This window comes from Coregonus lavaretus (genome assembly GCF_964263955.1).
Source record: "Coregonus lavaretus genome assembly, chromosome: 22".
Taxonomy (NCBI): domain Eukaryota; kingdom Metazoa; phylum Chordata; class Actinopteri; order Salmoniformes; family Salmonidae; genus Coregonus; species Coregonus lavaretus.
Window position 1 is genome coordinate 22,396,240 of NC_140009.1, and position 27,541 is coordinate 22,423,780.

Consider the following 27,541-nt stretch of genomic DNA (forward strand, 5'->3'; position numbering starts at 1 on the left):
CGCCTGAGCACACACACAGACAGACACACGCCTGAGCACACACACTGTCTACTTCCCACCCCTTTTCCCTCCTACCTGCCTTCTATCCACTTTCAGTGCATTTCTGTTGACACACAAGAATCCGACCTGTGCACACACACACACACAGACAGACAAACTATCACACATAATCACAGAAAGGAAAAATGTTTTGCTCACGCAGATGGCTGCTAGCGCACTCCTCTCTCCCTCTCTTTCTATAAGCAGGTGTTGAAATGCAACACTAACTATTAGAGACCAAGAGAAAAAGAGAGAGGGAGAGGGAGGAGAGAGAACGGGAGAGAGTGCACTTCCCCAACTGTAGCAGAGAGAGAGAGGACGAGAGGGATTGTGAGCGAGGAGAAGGAGAGCAGAAGCCTAAAGAGGGATCTGCATGGTAAGTAGCTAGACCAGCGAGCACTTTTATTCATTGAAAATTCCTGTGTTGGAGGGAGAAGAAAATAAAGATACAACAGAGAATTCAGGACCCTGTCCCCCAGTTCCCCTGCCTGGACGAGTGGAGTAAAAAGCTAAGGAGGAAGACCGAAGGTTAAAGAAGCTGGGAGGGACACAAGGCAGTCATGGATAGCACATAGAGCGTCAGCCAGACGCTAGGATGGCCTGGATTCACACACTGTCGCTGGCAACCATCCAGCTCAGAAGCTACTGATACCCATGAGGTAGTACAGCCTATCTATCCATACATATTTGTATATATCGCTCTGTGTGCAATGCAATGTTGAATGCAGTGAAGTGTACACTAACCAAGTGTGTACCGTTGTTAGTTATTGTGACCTTCGGGTAAGGGGGTGGTCGGGTGGGGGGCGGATTTTGATGTTGCATATGAAAGTTAAGCTGTGCTGTTTTTTGGGGGGTGAGAGTCAAAACAGTGCGATGGTGCTGCTTTCAGGCTATGCGTTGCTGCATGTCAGATGCACAGATTTAGAGGTAGATGAAAACAAAGATAAACAAAAACACCCTCGATTTGACATTATATTAAAAAAAACACAGGGTCATATTGTTATTTTCATGGCAATTGTACTGGGAGTGTGTTTTCCTCCAATGTGCAGTCTTTATTTCAATAACACATGGTGTGCTGTTAGAATGAGACAGTTTGTGAGAGTTCAAGGGTACATTTTGAGTATTATAGGGGTGCACTCCATACTATTTCACTGTTATGGAAATGAAACTTTATTTTAAAGTACATTTAACATCTCTATACACATAATACAGTAAACTAGGCTCAATAAATAACAATAACAATCCCTGACATTCACTGTAATCCAGAGAGACTGACTTTACAGTCGATGAGTCATTATAGTATAGGCCTGCAGTATACGGATACATAATGCATATAATATACACACACATCTGACGCTACATATAGGTACTTTAGGAACACCACATGTACAGACTCAACCTTTCACGTCAATTATACAATAGAATGGCAATATATTCCATCGGAAGCATTGTTTGTATCGATAATATTTCCCTATCCTTGGGCACGACATGGGAAATGTGGCTTTGCGAGGCTTTGAGGCTGAAGTGTAATGGTTACAGTAGGAGCTGTGATTAGTTGCAGAACAGGGCAGGTAAGTGCATGTTTGGAATATGTTGGGGCAGAGGATTGTTAAAAAAAAACTGTACACGGCGCCGTAGTGCGCACACACTCCTTCCAAGTCTTAGTCTACACCAGTTCAGTTGGAGGCCCTCTCTTTCTAAACCTTCATGCTCTTTCAAGTGACTACACTCTAAACTGAGGAGCAACCGTGTGTGTTCATATGTGTGTCTGTGTGCGTGTTTGTGTAATTTTCACAGCATTGTTTGTGCAGGGGGAGAGTTTTTCTCTCCCACACTCTGCATCCTAGTATGTTTGTTTGCCCATTTAACTCTGTGTCTCATAGGAACTACAATCTGGCTAAGCGGTTTACACACCTTCATGAGGAACAAACAAATGACTCAATACTGACATTCAACAGCAATTTAACTGTTTAGTCCCTGCCAGGCTATAAGGAGCATCCCAAATGGCTCCCTATGTAGTGCACTACTTTTGACCAGAGCCTCTGGTGCTACATAGGGAATCGTGTGCCATTTGGGATGCAATCATGCTCTTATCTGCTCTGTTTTCCGAACTAAGTTCGATTTAGGCCATGTCCTCAAAGACTTCTTCTAGTTTAGATACAGATTGATGTAGCACTAACTTATTATATTATTAATGACTGTAGCGAGAGAGGGTGAACCAAGGTGGTGCTCATAGAGAATACCCACAAGTCATTTAGTCTGTCTCGCTTATTACTAAGTGCGTTGTCATTGGGAAAAGGCTGTGTGTTTGTGTGTGCATCTGTCTGTCTGCCTGAGTGTGTCTGTGATGTGTGAGGGCATATCACTGTGACTGAGTCTGTGCTACTGATTTGCCTACAGGCCTACAGTATATCTCTGCTTGTGGAGACTGATGCGTGTACAACAGCTGCTGCACTCCAGGCCTATACGAGGATCTGTACAGAAAAATTAATTAAGAGCCAATGAACCACGTTACATAAAAAGGTTCAACAGGTACTGAGTATACCAAACATTAGGAACATCTTCCTAATATTGAGTTGCAAACCTCCCACCCACCCCCCTTTGCCCCCAAGCAGCCTTAATTCGTTGGGACATGGACTCTACAAGGTGTCGAAAGCATTCCATAGGGATGCTGGCCCATGTTGACTCCAATGCTTCCCACAGTTGTGTTAAGTTGGCTGGATGTCCTTTGGGTGGTGGACTGACCATTCTTGATACACAAAGGAAACTGTTGAGCGTGAAAAACCCAGCAACGTTGCAGTTCTTGACACAAACCGGTGCACCTGGCACCTACTACCATACCCTGTTCAAAGGCACTTACATATTTTGTCTTGCCCATTCACCCTCTGAATGGCACACATACACAATCAATGTCTCAATTGTCTGAAGGCTTAAAAATCCTTATTTAACCTGTCTCCTCCCCTTCATCTACACTGATTTGAAGTGGATTTAACAAGTGACATCAATAAGGTATCATAGCTTTCACCTGGATTCTCCTGGTCAATCTATGCCATGGAAAGAGCAGGTGTGCTTAATGTTTTGTATAAGATTGCAATATTGGGTTTGTCCAAGTTGAATGTAACTTTCTTCAGGAAATGAAACAAATCTCTTGATCACATAGGGCCTGATTCGGACTTAAGAAATTACGCCTTTCTTACGCACGCCTTTCCTATGCACTTCTCAGTGGTTGGTATTCAGACTTACCTTGTGCAGGTGAGCAACAGGCTTTGCAGGCGTGGTTCCCTTGCGTGCGCTAAATAAATGTAATTAAACCGCTGAAAACCCTCCCACTTACTGGCCAACAGATTTTCTCGTGGCGTTTTCATTCAATAGGGTTTTCAGTACATTTATCTTAAGCCATCCCTTTAAATACAGTGGTACCTTTTAGTTAGAATTTTTTCCACAGACTCAATAGAATATATCGAGAGAACGGGTTCAGAATATTATGGATCAATGAAAGAAAGCCATCTAAATATATGCATAATCGTGTCCGTTTCAGCACCAATTGGTAGATTTGAAAATACTGATTTGTAGATTATTTAGGGTTAGGAAAGTATTTATGAATCATCAAAAACTGGTTAGCAGAGCCTTTACGCACGAATGAAAGAAAATGGTGGTTTGTTAATTCTGAAAATTGCCACACTCAGTTCTTCAACCAATGGTAATGTTGGAAGATGAGTGTACATATAATTATAATAGGGAGAATAGTGTACAATAGTAGGTTATACTGTCGTCTATTGTCTGCACTAACCATGGAACTGTGATGACACAGCCAAGTATTGCTCCATGCGTAGGGTTCAAATTGTTACGGCTTTGTCTGTGCTCCACTCCATAACGTTATAATTATCCTAATGAGCCTTTTTGGTATATATTCAACTGTTACTAATGATCCTCATTAACAACCATATGGCCTTGACATAATTTACAGAGGAACCAAATAAAGGTAAACGAAACAATGGAATGAAATGGAATGATAATGTAGGCTATACCAACTGAAGGGAACTAACAGTAAATTGGCAGTTGAATATGTGTGGTTATTAGGCCTACTGACGGTCGATACTGATAGTGGCTAATATTTAACATGATAGAAATAGGAAACAGAGAAAGTTGGGGTAGCCTATAATTAACACATTCGAGAGTGCCCATCCCTGTAAGATAAAGGCTGTACAATTTAAATGATGCAAAATGTGGGAAAGTTTATACCGTGCCTTCGGAAAGTATTCAGACCCCTTGACTTTTTCCACATTTTGTTCCGTTACAGCCTTATTCTAAAATGTTTTAAATAGTTTTTTCCCCTCATCAATCAACACACGATACCCTATAATGACAAAGCAAAAACTGGTTTTATTTATAATAAAAAACAGAAATATCACATTATGTAAGTATTCAGACCCTTTACTCAGTACTTTGTTAAAGCACCGTTGGCAGCGATTACAGCATCGAGTCTTCTTGGGTATGATGCTACAAGCTTCGCATACCTGTATTTGGGGAGTTTCTCCCATTCTTCTCTGCAGATCCTCTCAAACGCTGCCAGTTTGGATGGGGAGCGTTGCTGCACAGCTATTTTCAGGTCTCTCCAGAGAAGTTTGATCGTGTTCAAGTCCGGGCTCTGGCTCGGCCACTCAAGGACATTCAGAGACTTGTCCCGAAGCCACTCCTGTGTTGTCTTGGCTGTGTGCTTAGGGTCTTTGTCCTGTTGGAATGTGAACCTTCGCCCCAGTCTGAGGTCCTGAGCGCTCTGGAGCAGGTTTTCATCAAGGATCTCACTGTACTTTGCTCCGTTCCTCTTTGCTTCGATTCTGACTAGTCTCCCAGTCCCTGCCGCTGAAAAACATCCCTACAGCATAATGCTGCCACCACCATGTTTCACCGTAGGGATGGTGCCAGGTTTCCAACAGATGTGACGCTTGGCATTCAGGCCAAAGAGTTCAATCTTGGTTTCATCAGACCAGATAATCTTGTTTCTTGTTGTCTGAGAGTCTTTAGGTGCCTTTTGGCAAACTCCAAGCGGGCTGTCATGTGCCTTTTACTGAGGAGTGGCTTCCGTCTGGCCACTGATTGGTGGAGTGCTGCAGAGATGGTTGTCCTTCTGGAAGGTTCTCCCATCTCCACAGAGAAACTAGAGCTCTGTCAGAGTGACCATCACCTCCCTGACCAAGGCCCTTCTCCTCCGATTGCTCAGTTTGGCCGGGCGGACAGCTTTAGGAGGAGTCTTGGTGGTTCCAAACTTCTTCCATTTAAGAATGATGGAGGTCACTGTGTTTTTGGGGACCTTCAATGCTGCAGCCATTTTTTGGTACCCCTCCCCTGATCTGTGCTTCGACACAATCCTGTCTCTGAGCTCTATGGACAATTCCTTCGACCTTATGGCTTGGTTTTTGCTCTGACATGCACTGTCAACTGTGGGAGCTTATATAGATAGGTGTGTGCCTTTCCAAATCATGTCCAATCAATTGAATTTACCACAGGTGGACTCCAATCAAGTTGTAGAAACATCTCAAGGATGATCAATGGAAACAGGATGCACCTGAGCTCAATTTCGAGTCTCATAGCAAAGGGTCTGAATACTTATGTACACTACCGGTCAAAAGATTTAGAACACCTACTCATTCAAGGGTTTTTCTTTATTTTTACTATTTTCTACATTGTAGAATAATAGTGAAGACATCAAAACTATGAAATAACACAAATGGAATCATGTAGTAACCAAAAAAGTGTTAAACATATCAAAATATATTTTAGATTTTGAGATTCTTCAAATAGCCACCCTTTGTCTTGATGACAGCTTTGCACACGCTTGGCATTCTCTCAAACAGCTTCATGAAGTAGTCACCTGGAAGCATTTCAATTAACAGGCGTGCCTTCTTAAGTTAATTTGTGGAATTTATTTCCTTCTTAACGCGTTTGAGCCAATCAGTTGTGTTGTGACAAGGTAGGGGGGTATACAGAAGATAGCGCTATTTGGTAAAATACCATGTCCATATTATGGCAAGAACAGCTCAAATAAGCAAAGAGAAACGACAGTCCATCATTACTTTAAGACATAAAGGTCAGTCAATACAGAACATTTCAAGAACTTTGAAAGTTTCTTCAAGTGCAGTTGCAAAACCATCAAGCGCTATGATAAAATTGGCTCTCATGAGGACCGCCACAGGAATGGAAGACCCAGAGTTACCTCTGCTTCAGAGGCTAAGTTAATTAGAGTTACCAGCCTCAGAAATTGCAGCCCAAATAAATGCTTCACAAAGTTCAGGTAACAGACACATCTCAACATCAACTGTTCAGAGGAGACTGTGTGAATCAGGCCTTCATCGTCAAATTGCTGCAAAGAAACCACTACTAAAGGACACCAATACGAAGAAGAGACTTGCTTGGGCCAAGAAACACGAGCAATGGACATTAGATCAGTGGAAATGTGTCCTTTGGTCTGGAGTCCAAATTTGAGATTTTTGGTTCCAACCGCCGTGTCTTTGTGATCTCCGCATGTGTATTTCCCACTGTAAAGCATGGAGGAGGAGGTGTTATGGTGTGGGGAGTGCTTTGCTGGTGACACTGTCTGGGATGTATTTAGAATTCAAGGTACACTTAACCAGCATGGCTACCACAGCATTCTGCAGCGATACGCCATCCCATCTGGTTTGGGCTTAGTGGGACTATCATTTGTTTTTCAACAGGACAATGATCCAACACACCTCCAGGCTGTGTAAGGGCAATTTTACCAAGAAGGAGAGTGCTGGAGTGCTGCATCAGATGACCTGGCCTCCACAATCCCCCGACCTCAACCAAATTGAGATGTTTTGGGATGAGTCGGACTGCAGAGTGAAGGAAAAGCAGCCAACAAGTGCTCAGCATATGTGGGAATTCCTTCAAGACTGTTGGAAAAGCATTCCAGGTGAAGCTGGTTGAGAGAATGCCAAGAGTGTGCAAATCTGTCATCAAGGCAAAGGGTGGCTATTTGAAGAATCTCAAATATAAAATATATTTTGATTGGTTTAACACTTTTTTGGTTACTACATGATTCCATATGTGTTATTTCGTAGTTTTGATGTCTTCACTATTATGCTACAATGTAGAAAATAGTAAAAATAAAGAAAAATCCTTGAATGAGTGGGTGTTTTGACCGGTAGTGTAAATAAGGTATTACTGTATTTTTTTTCTATTTAATAAATTTGCTACAATTTCTAAAAACCTTTTCTCGCTTTGTCATTATGGGATATTGTGTGTAGATTGCTGAGAATTCTTTTTTTAAATCCATTTTAGAATAAGGCTGTAACGTAACAAAATGTGGAAAAAGTAAAGGGGGCTGAATACTTTCCGAAGGCACTGTATGTTGATATGCTTCAGTTTGCTGCCATATGACTGGTTTTATATTTGTCTCCAGCGATTATAAGGTAAAATAGATCTAAAACAAGTGTCATTTATATTTACAATTCCCTTATTCAAACGGATTACTCATTTACCTAGCTCTTATCAATAGCTCTTATCAAGATGTAAATTACAGTGCATGGAGAATGGTGTTATTTATATCGGGGGAAAAATAAAGTAGACGCTCCGCCACACCTTCATTTATTAAATCTCCACCCCAAAGGAATAGCTGGTGAATAGCATGCTAATCTCATGCTTAAATTCAAGGTCAGAATACGCATAGAGAGAACAGTTCCATTTACGCGCGCTTAACGTAGGTCGGAATCGGCCCCTCAGTGTTTTGCTCCTAAGCATGCAATTTTAGCACCACAATTGATTGTTGTGGGAAGGAAAGTATTGACATAGTAATTTCACCATATCGGCAAATATGCTAAAATATACCATAACAAATAATGGGTAAAGTTGAGTGTGACTAAAGCACTCTTTGAATCAGACCATAAATGTCTGGCTATGGGGGCTGCCCACAGTCTGTGATGTCACAGCCATATAGTAATGTTTGTTGTCTGGGGGAGGTGAAGGAGACAGCCATAACTTGACTGACTCAGACTCCACAGACAACAACACAGCTGTGGTGGAAACCTTTCACAGTATCACAGAGTGTCTATGTATGTGAATGCAATGTTTCTTTTGCCCGGTGGGTTCCTTATCACTGATCATTGAGTCAGTGGTAAATTGTTCCAGGGAAATGACTATAAACTTAGTATATCCACATTGGTTAGTTATCATGTTATGGCTATGTTGATCTAAGGTTTTCTTGCTGTCAGTTAATAGTTGAATGGTGGACCTCCTTGAGTGATAGAGTTTTATTTGAATTTGAGAGTGATGTGCCTTCAGATTTACAACTCAATTTACTGCAGTACACCCCTCCCCTCCAGCCCGTTCCTTCACCTTCTCTCCCTACTCCCCCGTCCTCCCTCCCCTCCATCTCTCTGTCTCTCTGAGTCTGGAGCACCTGCCCCATCACCTGTCACTCAGATTGTGTGTGTGTGTGTGTGTGTGTGTGTGTGTGTGTGTGTGTGTGTGTGTGTGTGTGCATGGGTGTGGGTGGCTGGAGGTGTATCTGACTATGTGCATCTACATGCACTGCCACTGCAGGGAAGCCAGACAGGACGCTGTGACACACCCTTTCCCATCCATCTATCCATCCATCCAACTGCTGCATGCAAATCCTAGCTGTATGGCTAGCCCTTAGACACACGGTCTGCCTTTGAATTAGGAGAACTGAACATGAGAGGAGGGATGGTGAGACCTACACAACTTTTTGTATTATGTTAAATGCTTTGCTCTCACTATTTGCTTTGACCTGGTTTCTAAAATGACGTTTTTTTCGCTTGGTGAACTCTGAGAAGACAACCCACCTATAAAATAAATGGATACTGACTGGTGGTTCAAGCAGGGCGAACCACTTTCTTATCCTTTGGCTCAGTGGCCTAAATAGTTAGTAATGGCAGCTCTTTTTAATGTTGCATGTGGAAAGTCCAGTCCCTTTGTTTGTCTCTTGCTGCAGATTACTGGGCAATTTTAGTGGAATGACAAGAGCCTAGCTATTCAGGGAATGTGCACAGTGTCTGCGTTTGTCAAAGGTTCTCATTTGGGGGCTGGTCGGTAATGAATTTGGAAGTTAACTTGCTGGCCCTCGTCTGTCAGAGCATAAAGCAATCACTAGTTGAATGTCTCTATCATGTACATATAATAAAACATTATAATTGATTATTGAACTTTTGACACATTTTCTGTAGTGACATCATGTTGATACATACATTGATCAAACTTGGAAGGGCGGGAAGGATACATCTAAACTTTCATAACATAAAACAACTAAACAGTTGTGTCTTCTTTTTCCCTGGATGATATCTCATGTTTTGAGAGTATTTGAAAAAGATTAGATTTACAAATGAGCGTGAGTGGTGGTCCTGTATGTGAATTATAAAACAGAAGCTTGGCCCTGGGGCTGTGTGTGAAAGACCCTTCCTGACGGTGTTGCTTGCACACCTGTCTAGAGCTGAAGCCTGCAGGCTGTTCCAAGCACTGAGTTGGCTATGGCCCCAGCCCACAGCATCTAACATCATATGGGGCAGGTTTCACACATGCACAAGAATACATTTCTGTCCCACAATAAAGTTAAACAGTTTTTTAATCAAAGAGAGTTGTACAGTGTTCTTCATGAGTTAATCCCTTCAGTTTTACATGTTAGGATTCAGTAAAAAAATTAACCCCAGATATGGCTGCAAGATACAGCGTCTAATTTATATGCCAACTTGAGAGAGGAGTATAGAGTACTTTGTCCTCGCTCCAATTCACCTCCTAATCCTAATGATTCTGTGCTTTTTCATTCTCCGTTTATTATTCGTTTGTAGCTTTGTCCCACAGGCAAAAGCTAATATTCCTGCGAGACCTACTGCATGGTCAGCTTCGAGTGGGTTCTCTACCTACCCTGATCATGTTTCAAAACAAGCAGCCCTCAGTTGACTTGTCCATACCTGTCCAGAAAATAAAGGAGAGAGAGAAGGACTAAAATGCTGGCTTGGTTCGAAGCTGGAGCAGAGAAAGGAGAAAACAGGGAATGAGAGAAAACAGGAAGTAGATGAATAGAAGAGATGCATCAGCAGAATGTTGGAAGTATGTACAGTGGCCCATGATCAGATCATCAAACGATCTTTGATTGACAGTTTGGGTGCAGAGAACACCTACAAAGTTGTTTGAGTGGATCAGACAAAAGGTTGCTGAAAAGTACAGAAATCTCAGGCCTTTCGTTTGCTTTGTGATGACAGGTCTGTAGTTAATCAGTAGCCTACTTTTTATATCTGAATTGAGATAAGAAATACGTGTACTTCTTTTCATAAACTCACCAGACCTGGGTTCAAATTCCTTTTGAAATCTTTCAAATACTTTGAGGGTTTGCTTTAGCCTGCCTGGAGTGCCAGGTTGGCGGGATTGCACTTTTGGGACTTTTTTATTGGTTCATTGTAACAGGGAAGCTCTGTTGCAATGAACAGCTAAAGTTTTTAAAATGATTTCAAATAGTAATTGAACCCAGGTCTGAAACACAACCTCCTGACTAAGCCGAGTATGCTGCTCTTCTTCCCTCACACAGTCTGTCTCTTTGACATGGGGGGGGGGGTGTACTGGTGCCCGAGAGGGGGAAGGCAAAGCTGCACGTCTTGTAGTTTACATGCGAGATGCTCCACATTTTTGTGGGCTTTTAAATAATATATTGTTGTTTGTGCTGTCTGTTAGCTGGAATCCCGACTCTCGAGCAACAAGTCCGAGTTTGTCGGAGGTCATATATTTAACGGGAAACCTTTCTAATGTTTTGTCTCTTTCAATCAAAGACAGCTGAAATCACTCTCTCGCTAGGCTCAGGTGTGTCCATCCCCCAAGGTGCTCGCTGTATGTCCATTCTTTGTGTCAGGGTAATCCAGGTTGTCAGTATGTCTTAATAGGGCAGGAGTAGCTGCCCCAGGCTCTGAACAGGATTAGGACCCACACCAAGTGTCAACATTAAGGGGGCTTTCTTTCTGCTCCATGGCCTCAGAGAACCTCACCTGTGGGTCCGGAGCAGACAAAGAAACATCTGAATGCCCCTTTTTAAAAACATCTACCCAGCCGTTCATGTCTACGACTGGACACTTTTGTATTTTGATTTTGAGGGAATGTCACAGTAGGTGGTTCAGAGTGTTTGAAGTTGCAGACGCTTTTCAGGTGGGGTTTCATTGTAAATACATTTCATGTCATTTTCATCTAAGTATCCTCCTGCACCCAGGTGGTATTTCCAATCTCAAATGAATCTCCTCACATTCTCAGTGCTAGTGGAGGAAAAGTTTGAGAATCTACTCCAGAGTGCTATACCCTCAGTATGTCATACTGTCCGATACCACTTTGCACATAAAAGTATAATTACTTTAACTTAACTTGAATGGGAATGTGCTATGCTGCCTCACCAGCATAGCGAAGAATGTCCAATGGGGTGAAATACTGTATATATTATGTCTGTGGCAGAGTCCCCCAGTCTACTACAGGGCAATTAGTGTCCTGATGTGACAGGGCTTCACTGCCTCCTCACACACACAGGACGGTGTCACACCACACCGCCAGGCCACTCCGCTCCGCCTGCTCAAACACACACATCCCATAACAGACCCCATAACTCTGGAAGAGAGACATGAGGGAGAAGACGCACATCTTCAGGACAGGTCTCTGTCTGTCCCCTGACTTATGGTGTCCCTTTGAAACTGGAAAGAGATAAAAAGATTTATGCAAATTAATCGAGATTTAGCAGGACGGACTGTTGAAAGGCTGTTGATCAATCCCAACGGTTACACCAGTCATCATACCCTATTATTATTACCACCGGAAAATAGTGACCGTCACAATGTCTTTTGTTTATCTGCGGTGAATCCCAAGAGTCCCATGTCAGAGTGAGTGATGTATGACTATGACTAGGGTTGCAAAATGATGGTAAGTTTAAATAAATTCCCTGGTTTTCCTGAAATCCCATTTGGAGGAGCCCGGAATCAGGAGGGAATAAGCAGGAAATCTGGAATCCTCCAACCAGGATGTCTGGAAAACCAGGGAATTTATTGAAAGTTTCCGTAATTTTGCAACCCTAACCATGACATTATTACCATGTCTATCCCATAGAGATCAAACTATGTTCTATCTGTATGGTCTGTCCTGCCAAACTGCTAACATGCTAACTTAAAGTGGCTGATGATACAGGCATGGATACTTTTTTTAACGATGCATCAAAATTGAATTTATGGTATCCATGTTATGTGTCTGATAAGGGATTATGCCGCACATTAAAAAATGACGAACATTGTTCTTTAATCATAACTTTTATAAAAGCGATGCCAGTGTACTAGCCACTCATTAACAATGTAGACATTCTTTCTTATGGCAGCCTACTAAAATTACAGGGAAAACGCTTATGCCAAAGTCCATAACACTCCCAAAAAACACTGTACAACCAAAGGCAAATGTTAAGCCTTTTGAATGGAAATGTAATGAGTGCATGGAATACATAACTTACTCGGATGCATTTATGGAGATGCCCTTGTTGGTAGTTATGAGTAGATTAGGTGTCTAGATGGATTGGGCAGACATTGCAGGGTTGCAAGGTGTTACATGTTTTTCTGTATGATAGTAGGGACACAGTGGTAGACTGGATATGGACAGGTTATAGACCATAGAGAAAGAGTGACTTGGACTGGATACTGTCTTATTGTACCTGTATCAGTGGCGGTCGGTGCCGTTTAAGAAGAGTTTGTTCATGAGCATGGCCTTATTTCTATTACAGCATATTGGATGACTGTCATTCATATTCCATTCACCCAGTTCAATGTAACATCAATAGGTTTAGGCTAATACATGATACTCAAATTTTCCCTATACCCATCATGAGGTACCTACAACCTAGCCTATTAATTAAAGTTTGTAATGTGCACACAGGTCGAGCGAAAAATCATTAGGCCCTAATCTATCGATTTCACATGACTGGGCAGGGGTGCAGCTATGGGTTGGCCTGGGAGGGCATAGGCCCACCCACTGGGGAGCCAGGCCGAGCCAATCAGAATGAGTTTTTCCCCCACAAAAGGGCTTTATTACACACGTCCGCCACATCTACATTTCTTTGATCTCCACCTCAAACGCGTACCTTGCTGGCACTGGCATTTCCCCTTGCTTAAGTTCAAGGTCAGAATACGCGTAGAGAGAAAAGTGCTTAAGTTACATGCGTGTAACTCGGATCTGAATTCCCCCCAATTTGTTTATAGTTAATAACACTAGCGTAAAGTGCAGACATAATTCTGGGGGAATCATTTGTGGGTCACTCTCTCTCTTTCTCTCTCCCTCATTATCAGAATCGCTCTCCCTTCTCTCTCTCTCTCTGAATCACTTGAACGCTGATCATGTCATAACATCCAGGTTAAAGATTAAACACTGTGAGAGATAGATGGGTCTATATTGTCCGGTGAAAGGTGACGAGGGCTGAGTATGTAGTCTCACTTGGTTTGGATGCCCATTGAAGGGTTATGGCTGAATGTGTGTGGCTCTGGCCTGGCTCAGCACGCCATCTGTAGATAAAGGAGGTGTGTGTGTGTGTGTGTGTGTGTGTGTGTAGGGGGGTTAGGTAGAGGATAAGTACAGGGGGCTGAGAGCTGTGTGTGGAGCAGTCTTTAATTAGAGCAGGAAGACACGGCTCAGCAGCCACACAAAGCCAGACCTAGAGGTGGGGGGGGGGGGGGTTCATGTGTCCATGTTCAACCGCCATTGTGCTCCAATGAACAGACTTCTTCCTTAGCGAGTATACAGTACATCTTTCACACTGCCCACAACAGATTGTTACACAATGTGTGAGAGATAGAACAAACTGAAAATATCACAGGAAACATACAATTTGATAACAGTATAAATTACAAAACCAGGACAATTATAAGTGAAGGGGACCTAATTGGTTTGTTTTGGCATACACAAACTGTAAACTAACTAGCGGATGAGTGGTTTTGTACTGCATTTGGTACTTGGGCTACAGCAAGTTTGCTTTATGTACAACAGCAATACCTTCCATATAAGGACATAACTGTGTCCACCAGTGGTTTACAGGTGTCTCACTCAGTTTTTCAATTCAACATATCATGCCTTCTATAGAAGGAAGCCTGAATGAGAGACCAAATGATGAAGTGTCCCTTTAATAGAGATAAGTGAATACAATATAGCCTGCAGTGAGTGCACGCTAATCATTCGATTTTAAACTGATTATGGCACTAGGCTGAGTATAGAAATAGTCATGTAAACACCTGGTTTTATTTTTTATTTTAAACGATTAGACATGTAAACAGTTTAATCAGTCCAGCGGTGAATTCGATCTGCACATGTGCCAGCTCCTGTAGCGCAAGCCTCCCTTTTATGCGCAAGTGAAGTGAGTTTTTACATACAAACTTGATATGTCCAAACACAGAATCAAATACCCGTTGCAAAAATAACATGGTTACTGTGGTAGAACATTTATTTTCATTGCCGATTTTCTGCATTTATTTAAGTCCCATCAGTTAGCCTGATTTCAGATGTGTCCATGTAAACAGGAATATTAGGGAAATCGTTCTTCTTGCAAAGCATGTAAACATTTTAAACACACTATTATATTAATCTGACTATCCACAATAATCGTATTATTGTGTGCATGTAACCGTGCTCAGTGTGTGCTGTTTTATCAGATATGGCAAGATATGTCAGATATGTTGGCATATTTCAGTTTATTGCAAAAACATGTTTCTCCTTTCTTCTGCAGCTCCCATGTGTTCTCTCAGTCATGCTTCCCAGGTATGGATTCTCCCCTCTCCCTGACTTCCAGCCTCACCTCCACGCCTTCCGTTACCGAGGAGAGAGCCCCAGCATGTGGATCCCGGTCTCAGGCGAGTCCCAGGCTTTGAGCGAGGCCCGGGACAACAGGCCTGTCCTGCGGCAGTGCCAACACAACCACATCGCCGTGTGTCAGCAGGAGCTGCAGCCGCCTGTGACCCCCAGCGTCAACGGCCGTGGATCACCTACTATAGACACTCAGCGCTCCACCCCTATGTCTCTGAATCATTGCAAACACACGAGGAGTGAAGCAGAAAATGGCGGCGGGTGGAGTAACCCTGATCATGACACTGATACTGATACGGACCTGAGTTCAGACTCTCAGACGCGAGGGGGCGACGTTGAGCTTGTTATCCGGGAAGATAGGAGGACTTACCCTCCAGTGCAAGAGCTGTGTGAGAGACCCATGGCGGTGTCGACTGTGTTTCGTCCCCTCCACACATCCCTCAGCCTGCCCCTGTTCCTCCCTCTGTCCTCCCTGTACAGGGAAACAGACTACTGGGACTCTCAGCCATCTGGCTCTCCATCCTCACATGAGCCTCCGGCGCTGCAGAGCCCAGACACCTGTCGACCCCAGAGGAGGGCTTCACAGGGCTCCCTCAAGGAAAAGTCCATCCGTAAGTACAGTATCTATCCATTCCACTTCATCAACTCTCTGTTAGTCCTCATCAGGAGAATGTTTCTTTCCCCCTTCATTTTCTCATCTGTAGGACTTCAAAATCTTACTTCTGAAATATTTTGTACAAGGCCATATCCAATATGACTGGCTGTAGTTTACAGAGAAGTCTTCACCTCAGTCTTTTTTGTGTTGTGTCCTAGGGCGTAAGGTGCGAGTGTACTCACCAGACAGCCTGAGCAACGACTCTCTGGCCAGCCCCATTCTGGATGGCGACTACCTCTTCCCAGGACCCTTCGACTCCTTCCTGGAGGAGGACATCGGGGGAGACCCTGAAGACACCACGAGTCCCTCATCAACAGGGGGGGGGCCCAACCCCCGAAAGACTCCACCTCTGTCCGCAGAGCCGCTGCAGTTGTCAGAGCACTCATCTGTCTTGAACTGTGGGGCTGTAGAGAATTCCTCGGCCACCGGAGGAAGCTCTTTAGCCCGCTCCGGTATGGCGGAACACGAGCGGCGGCGCTTCTCAGCCTCGGAGCTGATCTCACGGCTACAGCTTTCCCAGAGGAAGAACTCGTTCACACTAAAGCTTGGCAAGTCGCTGTCAGCTCGGGTGGCCTCCCGCGACAGGCAGAACCCCAGCAACCTCAGCTCTGACTGTGAGTGTCCTGCCTCAGGGTTGAGCACCACTGCAGCGGGATGTGTTAGACATGAGGTTTCTGACAGCATTGCATGTCTTATAACAACATTAACTGCCAAAAATGCTATAAATAATTTTGCAATGCCGTTTTCTATGTAAGTGGATGTTTAAACTTGAGACAACGTTCTGTAGTGGTTGTGTGTTTGCTAGGTTCCTTCCACCTCCATCTACTTTCTTCCACTCCAGATAAGTCCACTTCCAGGCATCATGGCTCAGGTGGTGCCAGTGACAGCACCCCCCACAGTCCTGTAGGACCTGCACTGCCACTGCCATCTGTTGACAATAACACGCAACAACATCGACGTAGCACCGGATTCACAATCAAAAAGTGTGTTTTAACAGCTAAAATGGGTGTATTATATCAAGGTTAAACTCACAAAGTTGCATTTAAACAATACATCTTTGTTGGAAGTGGGTTGTAAAGTTGTCCGCTGTAAATAACACTGTTATAACGACTATATCTACTACTTTCCCACAGTATGAGGAAGAAGTCTATTGAGGAGGATTGGTGCACTCCTCCCACAGTCAGCAGATCCAATCGTCTGTCACGGTTTCTCCCCAACTGTGAGTCTTACTTTCCGCTTGCGTCAAAAATGTGGTTCTTTCCACCTCCCTTCTCCACCTCCATTGTCAATGGTATTTATATGGCATAGCAATGGTATCCACACTTGTTCAACCACATGCTACATAACAACATAACATCTGAAAGTATTTTTTTAACTTTCTGCAATATTGATTTTAATTCTCAATAACCCCTATGTACTCTTCTTACTCAATATTCTCATCTCTCTCTCTCTTTCTCTCTCCTCAGCGATTCTGTACCAGGAGTACAGTGATGTTGCAATCAACCGAGAAATCCTGAGGCAGCAGGGGGAGGAGCCAGGTGCTGAGGAGGAGGGGCTAAGGGAGGAAGGGGCTGGGGAGACTCCATCTCCATCCAATCTGTCTCCGTCCAGCTCCTTTCGCTCGTCACGAGGCTCCGCGTTCTCCCTGTGGCAGGACATCCCTGACGTCCGGACCAGCGGTCAGCTGGACAACTTCAGCAACGTGGAACGCAAACTACAGGAGGTGAGAACATGAGGGTGACATAAAGCCAGATTGGGATTTGGGAAGCACTCATAGAGATGAATAGAAGGTGTGTGTGATGTCCTATCTTTTGTGGAAAGTGCAGCCTCTATCCATCTCTATGGCAGCACTACAGGCTTTTAGCATATCCAATTAACCAGCCAAGTTGATCGGTTTCATCTATGGGATGGATTACCTATTTTGTTAACATAATATATTTTGATATAACATTTGTGGTCATAACATTACATTCATGGATTTAATTTATCTCTGTTTCCCCATAACGTCATGATTTGAATATTTAGATAAAGTATTTTTTAATAATAATAATAATATGCCATTTAGCAGACGCTTTTATCCAAAGCGACTTACAGTCATGCGTGCATACATTTTTTTTGTGTATGGGTGGTCCCGGGGATCGAACCCACTACCTATGCGTTACAAGCGCCGTGCTCTACCAGCTGAGCTACAGAGGACCTAAATATATTTAGATAAATAAATGTTTTTAATTGTGAGTGAGAGGTGTGCCTATTGCTTCCAAAAGGCCCATAATGTCTCCTCATCACAGGCCAAGTTTGAGCTGGTGACATCAGAGGCGTCGTACATTCGGAGCCTGACCATCGCGGTAGACCACTTTATGCTGTCCCAGGAGCTGGGGGAGTGTCTGGGGGCCCAGGAGAGACAGTGGCTCTTCTCCAAGCTCCCCGAGGTCAAGGATGTCAGTGAGAGGTACAGTATAGTAAAAATGTATGTATGTCATGAGATTCTCTCAGTTTTTTTCTGTCTTGGTTTTTCTGATTCTTCTGTTTCTCTTCAAGTCAAATTTGATTTGTCACATGCTTCGTAACAACAGGTGTAGACTAACAGTGAAATGCTTACTTACGGGCCCTTCCCAACAATACAGAGAGGAAAAAAAGATAAATAATAGAAAAATAATAACACAAGGAATAAATACACAAGGAGTAATTATAATGTTGCTATATACACAGGGTACCAGTACCGAGTAGATGTGCAGGGGTACGAGGTAATTGGGGTAGATATGTACATATACAGTGGGGAAAAAAAGTATTTAGTCAGCCACCAATTGTGCAAGTTCTCCCACTTAAAAAGATGAGAGAGGCCTGTCATTTTCATCATAGGTACACGTCAACTATGACAGACAAAATGAGAAATTTTTTTTCCAGAAAATCACATTGTAGGATTTTTAATGAATTTATTTGCAAATTATGGTGGAAAATAAGTATTTGGTCAATAACAAAAGTTTCTCAATACTTTGTTATATACCCTTTGTTGGCAATGACACAGGTCAAACGTTTTCTGTAAGTCTTCACAAGGTTTTCACACACTGTTGCTGGTATTTTGGCCCATTCCTCCATGCAGATCTCCTCTAGAGCAGTGATGTTTTGGGGCTGTCGCTGGGCAACACGGACTTTCAACTCCCTCCAAAGATTTTCTATGGGGTTGAGATCTGGAGACTGGCTAGGCCACCCCAGGACCTTGAAATGCTTCTTACGAAGCCACTCCTTCGTTGCCCGGGCGGTGTGTTTGGGATTATTGTCATGCTGAAAGACCCAGCCACGTTTCATCTTCAATGCCCTTGCTGATGGAAGGAGGTTTTCACTCAAAATCTCACGATACATGGCCCCATTCATTCTTTCCTTTACACGGATCAGTCGTCCTGGTCCCTTTGCAGAAAAACAGCCCCAAAGCATGATGTTTCCACCCCCATGCTTCACAGTAGGTATGGTGTTCTTTGGATGCAACTCAGCATTCTTTGTCCTCCAAACACGACGAGTTGAGTTTTTACCAAAAAGTTCTATTTTGGTTTCATCTGACCATATGACATTCTCCCAATCCTCTTCTGGATCATCCAAATGCACTCTAGCAAACTTCAGACGTGCCTGGACATGTACTGGCTTAAGCAGGGGGACACGTCTGGCACTGCAGGATTTGAGTCCCTGGCGGCGTAGTGTGTTACTGATGGTAGGCTTTGTTACTTTGGTCCCAGCTCTCTGCAGGTCATTCACTAGGTCCCCCCGTGTGGTTCTGGGATTTTTGCTCACCGTTCTTGTGATAATTTTGACCCCACAGGGTGAGATCTTGCGTGGAGCCCCAGATCGAGGGAGATTATCAGTGGTCTTGTATGTCTTCCATTTCCTAATAATTGCTCCCACAGTTGATTTCTTCAAACCAAGCTGCTTACCTATTGCAGATTCAGTCTTCCCAGCCTGGTGCAGGTCTACAATTTTGTTTCTGGTGTCCTTTGACAGCTCTTTGGTCTTGGCCATAGTGGAGTTTGGAGTGTGACTGTTTGAGGTTGTGGACAGGTGTCTTTTATACTGATAACAAGTTCAAACAGGTGCCATTAATACAGGTTACGAGTGGAGGTCAGAGGAGCCTCTTAAGAAGAAGTTACAGGTCTGTGAGAGCCAGAAATCTTGCTTGTTTGTAGGTGACCAAATACTTATTTTCCACCATAATTTGCAAATAAATGCATTAAAAATCCTACAATGTGATTTTCTGGATTTTTTTCCTCAATTTGTCTGTCATAGTTGACGTGTACCTATGATGAAAATTACAGGCCTCTCTCATCTTTTTAAGTGGGAGAACTTGCACAATTGGTGGCTGACTAAATACATTTTTCCCCACTGTAGGTAGGGACAAAGTGACTAGGCAACAGGCAGTGGTGTAAAGTACTTAAGTAAAAATACTTTGACGTACTACTTAATTAGTTTTTTGGCATATCTGTACTTTACTATTTATAATTTTGACAACTTTGACTTTTACTCCACTACATTCTTAAAGAAAATAATATACTTTTTACTCCATACATTTTCCCTGACACCCAAAAGTACTCAAATCAAATCAAATTTTATTGGTCACATACACGTGTTTAGCAGATGTTATTGCAGGTGTAGCGAAATGCTTGTGCTTCTAGCTCCGAGTGTGCAGTAATATCTAACAAGTAATATCTAACAATTTCACAACATAAACCCAATACACACAAATCTAAGTAAGGAATGAATTAAGAATATATACATATATGGACGAGCAATGTCAGAGCGGCATGGACTAAGATACAGTAGAATAGTATAGAATACAGTATATACATATGAGATGAGTAATGCAAAATATGTAAACATTATTAAAGTGACTAAGATACCGTAGAATAGTATAGAATACAGTGTATATATATATATATATATATATATGAGATGAGTAATGCAAGATATGTAAACATTATTAAAGTGGCTAGTGTTCCATTTCTAAAGTGGCCAGTGATTTCTAGTCTATGTCTATAGGCAACAGCCTCTAATGTGCTAGTGATGGCTGTTTAACAGTCTGATGGCCTTGAGATAGAAGCTGTTTTTCAGTGTCTCGGTCCCAGCTTTGATGCACCTGTACTGACCTCGCCTTCTGGATGATAGCGGGGTGAACAGGCAGTGGTTGATGTCCTTGATTATCTTTTTGGCCTTCCTGTGACATCGGGTGCTGTAGGTGTCCTGGAGGGCGGGTAGTTTGCCCCCGGTAATGTGTTGGGCAGACCGCACCACCCTCTGGAGAGCCTTGCGGTTGCGGGCAGTGCAGTTGCCGTACCAGGCGGTGATACAGCCCGACAGGATGCTCTCAATTGTGCATCTGTAAAAGTTTGTGAGGGTTTTAGGTGCCAAGCCACATTTCTTTAGCCTCCTGAGGTTGAAGAGGCTCTGTTGCGCCTTCTTCACCACACTGTCTGTGTGGGTGGTCCATTTCAGTTTGTCAGTGATGTGTACGCCAAGGAACTTGAAGCTTTCTACCTTCTCCACTGCGGTCCCATCAATGTGGATAGGGGGGTGCACCCTCTGCTGTTTCCTGAAGTCCACGATCATCTCCTTTGTTTTGTTGACGTTGATTGAGAGGTTATTTTCCTGGCACCACACTCCCAGAGCCCTCACCTCCTCCCTGTAGGCTGTCTCGTTATTTTTGTTAATCAAGCCTACTACTGTTGTGTCGTCTGCAAACTTGATGATTGAGTTGGAGGCGTGCTTGGCCACGCAGTCATGGGTGAACAGGGAGTACAGGAGGGGGCTGAGCACGCACCCTTGTGGGGCCCCAGTGTTGAGGATCAGCGAAGTGGAGGTGTTGTTTCCTACCTTCACCAACTGGGGGCGGCCCGTCAGGAAGTCCAGGACCCAGTTGCACAGGGCGGGGTTCAGACCCAGGGCCTCGAGCTTAATGATGAGCTTGGAGGGTACTATGGTGTTGAATGCTGAGCTATAGTCAATGAACAGCATTCTTACATAGGTATTCCTCTTGTCCAGATGGGATAGGACAGTGTGCAGAGTGATGGCGATTGCATCGTCTGTGGATCTATTGGGGCGGTAAGCAAATTGAAGTGGGTCTAGGGTGGCAGGTAAGGTAGAGGTGATATGATTCTTGACTAGTCTCTCAAGGCACTTCATGATGACAGTGGTGAGTGCTACAGGGCGATAGTCGTTTAGTTCAGTTACCTTTGCTTTCTTAGGTACAGGAACAATGGTGGCCATCTTGAAGCATGTGGGGACAGCAGACTGGGATAGGGAGAGATTGAATATGTCCGTAAACACACCAGCCAGCTGTTCTGCGCATGCTCTGAGGACGCGGCTAGGGATGCCGTCTGGGCCGGCAGCTTTGTGAGGGTTAACGCGTTTAAATGTTTTACTCATGTTGGCCACGGAGACTGAGAGCCCACAGTCCTATCCTCAAAGCGGGTGAAGAAGGTGTTTAGCTTGTCTGGAAGCAAGACATCAGTCTCGGCGACGTGGCTGGTTTTCCTTTTGTAGTCCGTGATTGTCTGTAGACCCTGCCACATACATCTCGTGTCTGAGCCGTTGAATTGCGACTCCACTTTGTCTCTATACTGACGTTTTGCTTGTTTGATTGCCTTGTGGAGTGAATAACAACACTGTTTGTATTCTGCCATATTCCTAGTCACCTTGCCATGGTTAAATGCGGTGGTTCGCGCTTTCAGTTTTGCGCGAATGCTGCCATCTATCCATGGTTTCTGGTTAGGGTAGGTTTTAATAGTCACAGTGGGTACGACATCTCCTATACACTTCCTGATATACTCAGTTACGGTATCAGTGTATTCGTCTAAATCATTTTCGCAAGCTACCCGGAACATATCCCAGTCCACGTGATCAAAACAATCCTGAAGCGGGGATTCCGATTGGTCAGACCAGCGTTGAATAGTCCTTAGCATGGGTACTTCCTGTTTGAGTTTCTGCCTATAGGAAGGGAGAAGCAAAATAGAGTTGTGGTCAGATTTGCCGAAAGGAGGGCGGGGGAGGGCCTTGTAAGCATTGCGGATGTTTGAATAACAGTGGTCTAGTGTTTTAGCAGCGTGGGTACTACACTCGATATGTTGATAGAACTTCGGCAGCCTAGTCCCCAAATTTGCTTTGTTAAAATCCCCAGCTACAATAAATGTCGCCTCAGGATATGTGGTTTCCAGTTTTCATAAAGTCCAGTGAAGTTCTTCGAGGGCCGTCGTGGTATCGGCTTGAGGGGGAATATAAACGGCTGTGGCTATAACGGAGGAAAATTCTCTTGGGAGATAATACGGTCGGCATTTGATTGTGAGGTATTCTAGGTCGGGTGAACAAAAGGACTTGCCCTGAGCTCATCAACTTTGTTATCCAAAGACTGAACATTAGCGAGTAATATACTCAGAAGCGGTGGGTGATGTGCGCACATCCTAAGTCGAACCAGCTGGCCGCCTCAAGTGCCTCTCTGCCGGCGATGTTTTGGGTCGGCCTCTGGAATCAGTTCAATTGCTCTGAGGAGAGCGAACAAAGGATCTGCTTTGGGGAAGTCGTATTCCTGGTCGTAATGCTGGTAGTCTGGTGAGTTACCGCCGCTCTGATATCCAATAGTTCTTCCCGGCTGTATGTAATGACACAAAATATTTCCAGAGTTAATAATATAAAAAAAAATACATAAAAAAACAAAATAACTCAAAGTTTCCTAAGAGCTAGTCGCGAGGCTGCCATCTCCGCCGGCACCATTGTTCGAATGCTCGTTATATTTTGAATGCTTAGCAGGACAGCAAATTGTCCAATTCACGCACTTATCAAGAGAACATGCCTGCTCATCCATACTGCCTCTGATCTGGCGGACTCACTAAACACAAATGCTTAGTTTGTAAATGATGTGTGAGTGTTGGAGTGTGGCCCTGGCTATCCACAAATTTTAAAAACATGAAAATCATGCCGTCTGGTTTGTTTAATATATAGAATTTGAAATGATTTATACTTTTACTTTTGATACTTAAGTAGTTTTAAAAAAAAGTAGTGTTTTACTGGGTGACTTTCACTTTTACTTGAGTCCTTTTTTATTAAGGTATCTTTACTTTTACTCAAGTATGACAATTGGGTACTTTTTCCACCACTGGCAACAGGATAGATAATAAACAGTAGCAGCAGCGCATGTGATAAGTCAAAAGAGTTAGTGCAAAAAGGGTAATTGCAGATAGTCCGGGTAGCTATTGGTTAACTATTTAACTAACTATTTAGCAGTCTTATGGCTTGTGGATAGAAGCTGTTCAGGGTCCTGTTGGTGCCAGACTTGGTGCATCGGTACCACTTGCCGTGCGGTAGTAGAGAGAACAATCTATGACTTGGGTGGCTGAAGTCTTTGACAATTTTTAGGGCCTTCCTCTGACACTGCCTGGTATAGAGGTCCTGGATGGCAGGTAGCTTAGCCCCAGTGCTTTCAACATCTCTCTCTTTCGATCCCTTGCTCTTTTTTCTCTGGATTTTTCACTTTCTTTGTTACTCCCTTTCTTCCTTTCTCTCTCACCTCTCTCTCTAGGTTCCTGCAGGACCTGGAGCACAGGCTGGAGGAGGACATCTTGCGTTTTGACGTGTCTGACATCGTCCTGGCCCACTGTCCCGCCCTGCGAAGGGTCTACCTCCCCTACGTGACCAACCAGGCCTACCAGGAACAGACCTACCAGCGCATGTTGTGAGCAGTCTTACTTTGTTTGTATTTCTATTTTGCTTTGTTGCACATTTGAGACTGTAAGTATAATGCTTGCAAATTATGTTTCTCAGTGCCTAGTACACACACTCAAATTGTCAGTTTATACATTTGGTGTGCAGGTTTCTGTTCCATCCCAGCACTAACACACCTGGTTCAACTAATCATCAAGTGGTCCTCTGTAGCTGGTAGAGCACGGCGCTTGTAACGCCAAGGTAGTGGGTTCGATCCCCGGGACCACCCATACACAAAAATGTATGCATGCATGACTGTAAGTCGCTTTGGATAAAAGCGTCTGCTAAATGGCATATTATTATTATTATTATTAAGACCAAGTGTGTTAGTGCTGGGTTGGAACAAAACCCTGTAGCTCTTCAGAAACAGGGTTCATGACCACAGATATACACTACATCTCCAATCCATACCAGTGAAGGTTTTTCCGACCATATTGCTAGATTTTAAGTGTTGTATCTTTTCTCTGTAGACAGGAGAATACTCGCTTCCCAGGCATCCTGGCTCGTTTGGAAGAAGACCCCATCTGCCAGCGTCTTCCCCTCGCCTCCTTCCTCATCCTCCCCTTCCAGAGGATCACACGGCTCAAGATGCTGGTGGAGGTACGATAGAGCTCCCTTGTTCACCATAGAATTAAACTATTCATGACTGGCTGTAGGGACAAAACAATTACTCTACCTTACATCAAGTTACTGACCAGCGAATAGGCAACTATACAGCATCAAGCTTTGCAGTGTCCTGAGGTGAAAGTTGAGATCCAAAATGTTCTACCTTCCTTCTATCTTATAGAATATCCTAAAGAGGACAACACCAGGCTCTATGGATGAGGACACAGCCACCAAGGCCTTCAATGAGCTGAAAAAGGTAGCAGAAAATACACCATAAGTTTAAGTTAGGCCAAATTCTGGTCATTATATAAATAAACAAAATAAAGAATAGACATTACATAGACAGTGCAGTGCATTTTTCAGAAATGATTAAACTTTTTACTAATAGACTATATTGCCTAAAACATTGAAATAACCGTTCTTATCACAACAGATTATAAAGGAATGTAACTCCAGCGTGCAATCAATGAAGAGGATGGAAGAGCTCATTCACCTCAATAAGAAGATCCACTTTGAGGGCAAGGTAGATTAAAACATCTCTCATTAGGAACAACCTTATTCATTCTCAGTACACCTACTGTATATTCATGTACAGCATGTTCCCCTTTCCCCTATCCACTGCTGGGAATTAATGGTTTTGGACAACAACAAATCCTATTTCTTATTATTGCCATAGGATGGGTTAACCATATAACATTTGTCCATTGTAGATTACAAGTAAAGAAACCACATGCCTCTAAACCCAGTAATAATTAAATAATTGTTCATTCATGCTCATTAAACACATACATCTCCCCTTTTAGATATTCCCTCTGATCTCCCAGTCTCGCTGGCTGGTCAAACATGGAGAACTGCTGGAAGTGGACACGCAGACCATGAGTATTTCCGGGACAAAGTTCAAGTTGCCCACAAAGCCTGTGTACCTGCATCTGTTCAATGACTGTCTTCTGCTGTCCAGGAGGAAGGAGTGAGTACTAACAATGTACAATGTAGAGGGAGAATAGAAAAAAAACAGTGTTTTATATGTATGGCGTTATGTCATGCTACAGTATGCTAAACTATGCTCTGCTACGCTATGCAACACTATGTATGGCGTTACTGTATGTCGTAAATGTTGGTTGATTGAGTGATGCATGGCATACCTTGACAAATTCCTGTTTCTGGTCTGTCTGCAGCACGTGGAAGTTCATGGTGTTTGTTCACGCTAAGATCGGGCAGCTGAAGGTGAAGGACCTCAGTCAGAAGCTCCAGGGCATCTCAGGTTTCATCTTCCACCTGCAGCTGTGTGAGGGCCAGCAGCTCAAACACCAGATCCTACTCAAGGCCCACACGGAGTAAGCTAGTATACATACCACTATCATGATATGTAATGGTAGTGATAATGTAGGAACTGACAGCCTCTACGTGGGTTTTGTTTCTTCCCAGGAGTGGGAAACAGAGATGGATCACAGCCATGTTCCCCTCTGATCCATTGGAAGATATTGAGCAGGCCAATGAGAATGATGGTGAGTAGCTGCTTTATCAATAGTCTGCATAAGCAGTCACATCTTGCAGTGCTGAATAAGTATTTCAATGACTTATAAACCAACCTCAGTCATGTCACTGAGCTTCTATTGTTTCATTTACTGTAACTTGGAAAATATTGCATTACTTTTTAAAAAGTTTAAAAAATAGATTTTTACGGAAGTACAGCCTTTTCCTTAATTTATAAACCTTTGGTTGTTTCTCCTCTCAGATCTTTCCCAAGTTCAATGCATCAAGAGCTACCAGGCCCAGGAGCATGATGAGCTAACATTGGAGAAGGCTGATATTCTTCAAGCCAAGACCATTACAAGTGACGGTGAGAAACTCCCTTTGGCAAGCTCACATTAAACTCTATCATCATAAGTATAAACTTTAAAAGGCAATAAAATAAAATCAGTAAAATAAAATAAAAACAGTTTACATTTTCTCCTTTACACTAAAAGTGGTTCATAACACTTTTCTATCATGTGTCAAACCCAAAGTTTGAGTCTAAAACATTTAGACCACCACAAGTGATAATGTCCCTGGGTGTCGTGTATTGTGTATCCACAGGCTGGGTGGAGGGCATTCGGCTGTCAGACGGGGAGCGGGGCTGGTTCCCGAAAACCAACGTGGAGGAGATCACATGTCGCAGTGCGCGTCTCCGCAACCTCAGAGAAAACATCCGCATTAAGTGTGTCACACAGAAGCTGGAAGAGGAGCTCTTTTAAGTGTCCTTTCCATCCTGCAGCTTTTCATTTATGCTTGGAATGATCAATCAAACAGTGCAACAACTCTCAACCCAAGTATCCATTAGACCCAGCTTTTACGCAACACCAGTTATACAATAGCTGAGCAGTTTTAGATTATCTGGATGTGGGAGCTTTATCTAGTCTGCAGGTGCTCATAAGGGCATTCTTTTTGTCATAGCTTGAGCATAAGCAATATTCTTAGGCAATATCGTTATGCAGCTGCGTAGCAGTAATTTTCTTTCACTCATGCTTGCTATGACTGCATAGACAGTGCCTTGCAAAAGTATTCATCCCCCTTGGTGTTTCGCCTATTTTGTTGCATTACAACCTGTAATTTAAATTGATTTTTATTTGGATTTCATGTAATGGACATACACAAAATAGTCAAAATTGGTGAAGTGAAATGAAAAAAATTACTTGTTTC

General features: G+C 43.3%; 1 protein-coding gene across 1 annotated transcript; it reads left to right on the forward strand.

Moving 5' to 3' along the window:
* The first annotated feature begins 108 nt into the window (after positions 1–108).
* arhgef19 (Rho guanine nucleotide exchange factor (GEF) 19) lies at positions 109–27,541 on the forward strand. The gene is made up of 16 exons (XM_084186518.1): positions 109–698; positions 14,792–15,479; positions 15,682–16,137; positions 16,365–16,506; positions 16,657–16,742; positions 16,990–17,246; positions 17,812–17,972; positions 24,075–24,227; positions 24,727–24,856; positions 25,044–25,118; positions 25,296–25,385; positions 25,666–25,829; positions 26,038–26,196; positions 26,288–26,367; positions 26,598–26,702; positions 26,939–27,541. Exons 2-16 carry the CDS (start codon positions 14,813–14,815, stop codon positions 27,094–27,096), a joined length of 2,883 nt encoding a protein of 960 aa, XP_084042644.1. The 5' UTR covers positions 109–698; positions 14,792–14,812; the 3' UTR covers positions 27,097–27,541.